The sequence below is a fragment of the Asparagus officinalis genome, chromosome 8, assembly GCF_001876935.1.
Source record: "Asparagus officinalis chromosome 8, Aspof.V1, whole genome shotgun sequence".
In the NCBI taxonomy this organism is placed as follows: Eukaryota; Viridiplantae; Streptophyta; class Magnoliopsida; order Asparagales; family Asparagaceae; genus Asparagus; species Asparagus officinalis.
Window position 1 is genome coordinate 112,095,643 of NC_033801.1, and position 9,854 is coordinate 112,105,496.

The 9,854-nt window shown below is 42.3% G+C and overlaps 1 protein-coding gene across 1 annotated transcript in view; it reads left to right on the forward strand.

Annotated features, from left to right (window-relative positions):
* Positions 1 to 3,198, forward strand: part of LOC109819721 (microtubule-associated protein 70-2-like) — a 5,994-nt gene extending 2,796 nt beyond the window's left edge. The window contains 5 exon segments of the mRNA XM_020385563.1: positions 1 to 18; positions 117 to 188; positions 295 to 819; positions 905 to 1,092; positions 2,705 to 3,198. The exon segment at positions 1 to 18 is cut by the window's left edge and continues 129 nt beyond it. Of these exon segments, the coding sequence (XP_020241152.1) occupies positions 1 to 18; positions 117 to 188; positions 295 to 819; positions 905 to 1,092; positions 2,705 to 2,741 (840 nt within the window). The 3' untranslated portion in view covers positions 2,742 to 3,198.

The window sequence follows — 9,854 nt, forward strand, 5'->3', positions numbered from 1 at the left end:
TGCAGGTAGACTTTACTAGTCTGGTTACTTAGGTGTAGTTTTCGTTTAAGATGGTGAGTTTAATCCATAGTAATCACGTGACTTATAGTATAGTCTCTCTTAATTCATGGATCTAGGGAGAAATGCAGCAACTAAGAGACAAGCTTGCTGTTGCAGAACGTACTGCAAGATCTGAAGCCCAGCTAAAGGTAAAGTCCTCCATTGCGCCGCGGAAGTTCATTAATTTTTTGACACGTAACTCTATTTTGAAGAGTATGGGGAGTAAACCCTCTAAGTATCCTTTTGGCATTTCAGGAGAAATTTCAGTTACGTCTTAAAGTTGTAGAAGAGGGATTCAGGACCTCAAGTGGTTCCAATCGCTCTACTGTAGAAGGAAAGAGTATGAACAATGGTTCTTCTCGTCGCCAGTCTCTCGGAGGAGCTGAAAGTGCATCTAAATTATCTCCAAATGGCTTTCTACCCAGGAGATCACCATCATTTCAAATTAGATCATCACTTTCTTATGGCAGTAGTACTGTACTAAAAAATGCGAAGGGGACATCAAAATCATTTGATGGTGGAACTAGGTCACTTGATCGGGGGAAGATCCTTGGAAACGGGAATGTCCATTCACTGAACAGATCAATTGATGCCACCCCAGACAATGAGACATCCAGCAATTGGAAGCAAAATCCAGATGATAAACCCTCAACAAATGCAGAATCAGAAGATACTGTTTCTGGACTGTTATATGACATGTTGCAAAAGGAGGTAATAACTCTAAGAAAAGCATGCCACGAGAAAGATCAGAGCCTGAAAGACAAGGATGACGCAATTGAGGTAAATGCTTTTTGGAAGTTTGCCTTCCAAGTCTTTCATTTTTGTGCCAATTATAGCTAATTTTTTCATGTCCTTTATGATGAAGATGTTAGCAAAGAAGGTCGATACACTTACCAAAGCGATGGAAGTGGAGGCCAAGAAAATGAGAAGGGAAGTAGCTGCCATGGAAAAAGAGGTAGCTGCTATGCGAGGGGAGAAGGAGCAAGACAACAGAGCTAAACGACTTGGCAGTTCTAAGGGTCCTGGAAATACTTCTCAGCTGCTACCTGGGAGGTGTGTTTTACTACACTCTCTTCACCTGTTACTAATACATCATTGGTGTTTATACATTCAGTTGCACAATATTTTGGAGATGTATGTTCCTATTAAGTACTTTGCATGTCTTTGTCGATGCTCTTTCTATGAGACAGAATATTTTTCTTGTTTTTTTCATCACATAGTTAATGCATAGGACCATGGGCTATGGATTTGTACCTCATTATACTGTTGTCTAGCGATTGTATTTCACTGGAATAATAGAGTTGTTGCTTTCAGAGCAATTTTTTATAATAATGACTGAGGCTTGATTGGAAGTCCGACTCATGAGTATATGACATGTATACCTTGACCATTCCACGATTTGTCTTGTGTAGAAAGAAGTTTGAATATTGGTTGAAAAATTAAGGATCACAGTGGCAGAAATTTGGCATTTGCAATTCATTCTATGGACTGTTTATGTCTTGTGCATCATATCCTTGGAATTAGTTGGTTTGCTAGGGTCAGTAACCACATCCTTATATCTCATACACCTTTTTTTCTCTTTTCTAATTTTTTTTATGAGTTGTTTGTTTTTTGTGTAATCATATCCTTGAAAATGATTGGCATGCTATGGTCATCAACCACATCCTTGTATCTCATACAATGACACGACAGCAACAAAAGCCTTTATCAAGAATGACAACAGGCTGGAATAATGTGGAAGTGACTCAGCTCCAAATATAATCTGGCAGCTGTATCCTGTTAAAATGCATATGCATCATAGCTCCAATTACACCAATCTAAACACCCTTGAACTAGAGCATATAATTTGTTGTGTGTTTCTCTTAAGAATTGGTGTTGTTACTTTGGTCAAACTGCATATAAATGTTTTCATTCTTTCAGCTGAAAGTGATTTAAGTTGCAGCAAAGTGTTTTTATTTTTATGGTTTCCATTCTTTATTTATAAAGCGAGGTTCTGTTTTCATTTTTCCTTTCTTGTCAACTCATAGCCATACTATATTTTAATTTTCTTGAAAAATGCTAAAAGTTTACATGTTGCTCAGTTTTCTTAATATGTTCTTCGTAGATCTGTTTATCTCATTAATCTATCTGAAATTTCTTTGAACCAAGTCATAAAAAAACTAGTAACTCATTCTAAAACTTTACCCCTTCAAAACAAATTGAAATATTCATTTATCATCCCTTACTGGTTAACTTACTCATATAGTTTACATGATTTATTATATATTAGTGTCTTCACTTGATTTTTGAATCCCATGGTTGCATGGATTGTATATCAGTAAAGTTCTTCGAATGAACTGTCAAATCAATCTTCCTTTTGTTTCAAAATTAACTTGTTATTTGTGTACGTGCAAAACAATGGCTCTATGGATGAGTAATAAGTACTGTATTGAGGGAGAAGACAAGGAACGCGAAGGAATTTTGAAAAAAAGATTTGCTTTTGTTTTTTTAACAATTTATAGAAATGGTAAAATATCTTAAAAATATCCATGGATTTTAAATATCCATGGATTTTAAGGGTTTCGGAACATTTCTCTCTTATAAAAGACACATGACGTTATCCATAAAAATAACTGCATATTATTCATGATGGTAAACATTAAGAAATTTCTTTATGTATATGCAGGACTATGGGAAGAAGTGCATCAATGCGCAACATATAATGAGAAAAGCAAAGTGTTGCGGGAAAGAATTCTTGGATTATTTTCTTAGGTTTCCTTACTAATATCGATTTTTGAGATAACTTGTGCTCTTGGAGCAAGCATAGTCGGGGATCGATGTCTGTCTACGTACTGATTTGGCTGCTGCTGAAATGAGCAGTTGGTGGAAGCGATGCTAGGGTTTTCTAACATTCTGAGAAACTGCCTGCTTTGTTGTATAGGTCGGGTTGGGGTCTCTCTCTCTCTCTCTCTCTCTTCCTTCCTCCATTTGTTAACTTGCAGTATTGAAGTGTGGTGGATTCTTTTGTTGTTCCCAGGTTGTGAATATTGTTGTAATTTCAAAATTCGTACTGACTTAAGGGCTGTGTTAAATGTTGGTTTTAGTTGGCATCTTTTATATATTGCTTGATCCAAAGAATGAAGGTTTGCTTAGTAACTAATCATGATGTCATAGTTTTAAGCGGGGATGTAACTCAGCGTCACTCTTTGGCTGCATCTGAAAAATAGGAGAGTACTCACATTATGATGTATTATTTTTCTCTGAACTAAAGTCTAAGAACCATCATGTATCTGTGAAGGATGTTCCTTTCATAATGAGGTTGATGAGGTGGTTGTATTCTGTTCCTGTGAAAAGACTGCTTGGTTTCCCATCTTTCTTTGTCAGGACAATTTTTAAAATCGATCTTTTTAAATATTTATTTACAATTTTTGATCTAGTTATAATTTAATTAGCAATTTCGATATAGTTTATAAAACTAGGTAGAACTTGTTAATTAAAACTTTACGGGATTGTCAATCCCGTGGAGTTTTTTATGTTTAAACTTTGTAGGATTGCGAATCACGTGAAGTTTTATTCACCAATTTCGACCTAGTTTCATGAAATTTGGTTGAAAATTCTAATTAAACTAGTACTTGGTTGAAAATTATAAATAAATATTCAAAGGGGTCTATTTCAAAATTGGTCCTTCTTTGTCATGTTTAAAAGTGCAGGGGGTTGATTAGCAATGGTTTTAGGAGTAAAAGGGAATTGACTTGAAGGATACCTTGTCGTTTTCACCCATTATATTTTGAAGATTAGTGCCTGAGGCATATACTTTTTTAGCCCTGATGGCGTTAACAAAGTGACTAATGCAAAAGAAAAGATTATCTGAAGTTAATAAAGTGGTGTTATGTGTTCATAAAATAGTTAAGTGTTGACAAGTGCTAGTGAGTAGTGAAGACAACGATGAAACAAGTATTTGCAATTTTCCTACTAATGTTTAGGTTAGTGATTGACAAAACACGATATGTTACTTTTCTCTTCCCGAGACACAAAATTTTGAAGCAAGAATTCTAGCATAACTATCCTTGTGAGAGTGAGTTCCCAACTAGCTGTGAATGTATATAGATTACGTTAGTACGTGAAGAAATGAAAACCCTAATTCATTATGATATCTCTTGGGCTTTATATAGGCCCCTACAAATCTTACAAATAAGTCCCTAATAATACTAATATGTCAACACTCCTCCTCAAGATGGGCGAAAGATATCTATTAAGCCCATCTTGTCACATCCTCTAATCATATCTACTGAGTTGAGTCCTTTAGTCAGACAATCTGCTGCCTGGTCCTTAGTCGAAACATGACTTAGCTCCAGTAGTCCACTATCCAACTTCTCTTTGATGAAGAACCTATCGATCTCGATGTGTTTGGTTCTATCATGCTGCACTGGGTTGTTGGCAATACTTATAGCTGACTTGTTGTCACACCATAACTTCATCTTATCTCCTTGATCCAGCTTCAGCTCCACCAGCATACTCTTCAACCATAGCAACTCAGCAACTCCTAAGGCCATAGCTCTATACTCTGCCTCGGCTGTCGATCTCGCCACCACTGACTGCTTCTTGCTCTTCCACGAGACTAAGTTACCTCCTATAAAGATGCAATATCCTGAGGTGGACCTCCTGTCATCAGCACAGCTAGCCCAGTCAGAGTCGCAATAACCCTCGATGTTCACATGTCCATTCTTTCTGAATATCAGCCCCTTTCCGGGGGCACTCTTTAAATATCTCAGAATCTGGTACACAGCGTCCATATGACCCTTCCTCGGATCGTGCATGTAGCGACTCACCACGCTTACTGCAAAGGAGATATCAGGACGTGTGTGACTCAAATAGATCAGCCTTCCCACCAACCTCTGATATCTGTCACGATCAACTGGTTCTCCAGCCTCAGCACCTAGCTTGAACCTCTGGTCGATCGGTGTAGTTGCAGGTTTGCACCCTAACATTCCTGTCTCTTTGAGAAGATCCAGTGCATACTTTCTCTGGGATAGGATGATCCCTTCCGCTCCTCGAGCTATCTCTATTCCAAGAAAGTATCTAAGCAAGCCAAGATCTTTCACCTCAAATTCCTTACCCAGTCTCACTTTGAGTTGGGCAATCTCCTTCTCATCATCCCCTGTAATAATCATATCATCCACATATACCGCAAGCATAGTAATGTGGCCTCCACTCCGTCGAAAGAACACTGTATGGTCGGCGTTGATCTGTTGGTATCCCATACCAATCATAGCCCTTCTGAATCTGTCGAACCAAGCACGGGGAGATTGCTTCAGACCATAGAGAGACTTCTTCAATCTGCAGACCTTTCCCACTGTCTGATCTGTACCAAATCCTGGTGGTATCTCCATGTATACCTCCTCCACTAGATCTCCATGAAGAAATGCATTCTTCACATCTAGTTGGTGTAGCTTCCATCCACCATTTACTGCCAGAGAGATTAAGGTCCGAACAGTGCTCATCTTCGCCACCGGTGCAAAAGTCTCATCATAATCGATGCCATATGTCTGACTATACCCTTTTGCCACCAGGCGAGCCTTGTAGCGCTCAACTTGTCCATCTGGATTCTGCTTCACAGTGAAGACCCACTTGCATCCAACTGCTCTCTTTCCTTCTGGTAACTTTACTAGCTCCCAAGTGCGGTTCTTCTCTAGAGCTCCTAGCTCCTCGTGCATAGCCGCTTTCCATTTTGGGTCCTTCTTAGCAACCTGCCAATTGTTAGGTACAGTAACAGAGTCCAATGATGCAATGAATGCTCCATATGCAGGGTGGATACTAGAATATGATACATACTGGGCAAGATCCCAACCATATCTATCGGGAGGATGTCCCGCATTACTGCGAGTAGTCCTCCGTACTGATATTGGTGTGGGAGGAGTAGGGAGAGGAATGTTATCAGTAGGAATGTTATCACCTTGGGATGAAATTGGTGGTGGTGTAGGTATTTCAGGAGTCGGGGTGGGCTTTGGCAAGAGACTTGGCAGCACTAGTGGCACTGTAGGTACTGTTTCTCCAATTTGTTTGCCCTTCCTACTATAGGTTAGTAGCTCCCCCTGAACAGTGGGCCTAACACCTCTTGTCTCTTGTTCCTTTTCTTCGTGATTCTCCGGCTCCTCCTCAACCAACTCCTCCTCAACCAATTCGCCCTCCCAAGGAATCGATACAGAAATGGATTTCTCCACATTGTTCTCCGGTCTCTCACCATTCTCCTCCTCTCGCCCCATACTTCTAGTATTGGACGAGTTACCAGCAGATGAAGTTACCTTCTGAGTGTAATATGGCTCGAGTTCTCGAAAGTGCACATCCATGCTCACAAACAACCTTTTTTCCACCGGGCTCCAGCAAACATATCCCTTCTGAGTAGCAGAATATCCCACAAAGATACACTTCACAGCTCTAGGGGCAAGCTTCCCGACAGACGGCCTGTTGTCCTTCACAAAACACACACAGCCAAACACTTTGAGTGGAAGGATCCCACCATTATCTCCTTTCAATATCTCACACGGAGACTTCCAATCCAGCACTCTCGAGGGCATTCTGTTGATCAACGCTGCTGCGGTCAATACTGCTTGTCCCCATAATGTCTCTGGGACATTCATAGAGATCATCATGCTTCTAGCAACCTCTAAAAGATGTCTGTTCTTCCTTTCCGCTACCCCATTCTGTGCTGGAGTGTATGGACAGGTTGTCTGGTGATGTATTCCTTGAGCTGACAAATATTCTTCAAGGGCTCTGTTGGTATACTCTGTCCCATTATCTGACCTCAATACTTTCACCACTGCTCCGTATTGAGTCTGAACAGTCTTATGAAAATTTTGGAAGCACCCAAACACATCACTCTTATTCTTCATCAGGTATAACCAAGTAACACGAGAGAAGCAATCAATAAATGTAACAAAATATTTGTATCCATTCATAGAACTTGTGGAACAAGGCCCCCAAACATCTGAATGTACCAGGTCAAATGCATGAGAACTTCTATGACCAGAACTAACATAAGAGCTTCTAGTAAGCTTTCCCAACTCACATGCATCACACACAAGTTTCTGTTTATTTGCTTTCTCAAATAAAGAAGGATACAATCTACCTAAAACACTAAAGGATGAGTGTCCCAAACGCTGGTGATGGAGCATTAACTCATTTTCAGCACTCATTTTAGATCCTACTCCTGCTTCCTCTATGACTGACACCAATGCTGAATCCAGCCCTTCACGATCCAGATACCACAGTCCACTACGCCATGTGCCAGTCCCAAGTCTCCGCCCTGTCCCCTTCTCCTGGAAGATTACCTTGGGAATATCAAAAGAGACGATGCATTTTAGTTGGAGGATGATAGAACTAATAGATAAAAGATTGACTGGAAAAGAAGGAGCATGCAAAACATTGGACAAAGTTACAGAACCAGTACAATCAACTGTACCCTTACCAACCACCGGCTGAAATGTACCATCAGCTGTTTGAATACTATCAGGCGATGCTAAGTGAGTATATGATGAGAACTCACTAGCATTACCTGTCACATGACAAGACGCACCGGAGTCGACTATCCATGCTGATGATCTGTCAGGAGACATAGAAGCAAGAGCATGTATGTCATCAGTACCTTTGTTCGGATGAGCATAGGTAGCAGTGTTGCCTCTGACGAAGAACGAAGTAGATGCCTCCGCAGTCCCATTCCTCAAATCTCCATCCCCTGCTACTTGCTGTTTTTTCCTGAGTATCGTGAGGAGAGCACGATCCTCCTCTGTAAAGACCACCTCAGCTTCTTCTTCTTCTGCTACCGTCAGATTCGCCCGATTCCCTGCTCCTCTTCCACCTCGTCGACCCCCACGGCCACGACCACGACCTCCGAACTGTCCACGTCCACCCGAATCTCCATCCTTGGATGGCTTGGTGCAAGCATGCCGTAGATGACCCACCGCACCGCAGTTATAGCACTGTCGAGTCTCTCTCCTAGATCCAGTGTTGCTAGAGGCTGTCAGTGCTGACTTCACCACAGGAAGTCCACCTGTCCCCGCCTGCAGCCGAATGCGAGTCTCCTCCTGGATCATAGCAGAGATAGCCTCCTCAAGCGTGGGAATCTTCGGCTGAGCTAGGAGCAATGCAATTCGCTGAGCGAACTCTGATGTCAATCCCTTGAGAAACACCATAGTCCTCTCCTGTAGAAAGGCCTCCCGCTCTTTACATCCGGGTCCTTGCAGCTAAGCCGGCGGGAGAGAAATGATCATTAATCCAGCCACAGGCGTTCCAACTCTGTAGCATATTCCTGTACAGTCCTTTCACACCTGGTAACCTGATGGCGTCGATCTCCCTTTAATTTCTGGATACCCGCAGTGTTATTCCCCACTTCCATCATACGTCCTTTCTTAACATCTCCCAGACGTCTTCACGGCTTCTCATGCATCTTACCGTGGCCGGGATCGTCGGGACCAACGAGTTGAGAAGCCAGATGTACACCAACATATGTAGTGGTCTTCCACTCATCTCTTCCCTCCCGAGTCCTCCTCCGGTTTCTGTCGCCTCTCCTGTCAAAGTAACCCTCCAAGTTCGCTGCACCGGCAGGGTGTATCGCACCCCCGCGAACATTCTCAGGTAAGTACTCCGTCCATCAGCTTCAGATCGATGGGTCGGAACTCGCAACTTCTCGGATGGTTTGTCGCAGCTCTCCCCAGCCGAGCAACTTCATTAGCTTCATCAAAGTGGACAACCGGATGCCGCGGGTTCAAATTCTTGAGATGCTCCGCAGCGAAATAGGCTATTCAGACCCACGACGGGAATGGTATCACGTTCTCTATCCGGACGCGCTGTGCGTGTACGCAGTTGAAGACGTTGCGGCAGCACCTCTGCTTGCACAACAAGAGTAGGAGGCTCAAACAAATTCTCGTATCTCAGAAAGGAAACAAGAATGCAAAAAACAGTTATAATATCTCATCGAGTGAGATATAAACTCTAGCGGTCAGTCGAGTTCGAGGATGAGAGGTCAAGGGAACCCATGCCAAAACTCGAGGTCAGCATAGCGCGCAAGCAAGCGGCGGCAAAAGGTCTGAGGGGGGGCTGTTTGGGATCGGAAAACAGGGGGGGGGCTGTTTGGGAATCGGAAAAAAAAAACAAAACGGGGGGGGCTGGTTGGGATCTGAAAGACAGGGGGGGCTTCGCTGGTCAGGGGAGGGTTTTCAGGGGGGTTCGCTGAACAGGAGGGGGGGCTCGGGTTCAAGGGGGGGAATCGAGTTCTCCGGCAAAGGTCTGAGGGGGGGGCATGGTTTGGGATCGGGTTCAGGGTCAGGGGGGTTCGAGTTAAGGGAATCAGGCAGAGGAGAGGAAGGTCAGCGAAGTGTTGGGAGGTCTGGGGGTTCTGTGGCGGCCGGCGAAGTGGGGGGAGGGGGCGGCGGCTAGGAGAGAAGAGGGGAGGCAGCCGGCTCTGATACCATGAAGAAATGAAAACCCTAATTCATTATGATATCTCTTGGGCTTTATATAGGCCCCTACAAATCTTACAAATAAGTCCCTAATAATACTAATATGTCAACAGTACGTATGGATGTTCTGATAAAACACGTACTTAAATTTTCCTATCTTTCTTTTATCGAAAATCGGTTAGCATTATGAAGATAATCATTGAGAAGAAGAGGGTTTGGGTTTGGTTTTTAAACGACTTTGGGTTTTAAAAAATATACTAAATTACCCATTTTTCAGGAGGATACACTGTTTGATTTTGTATTTTCAATTTCTTCGGTGACGAATTTTCACAACAATAAAAATACCAAATCACAAAGTGTATCATTTTAAGATTATTTTAA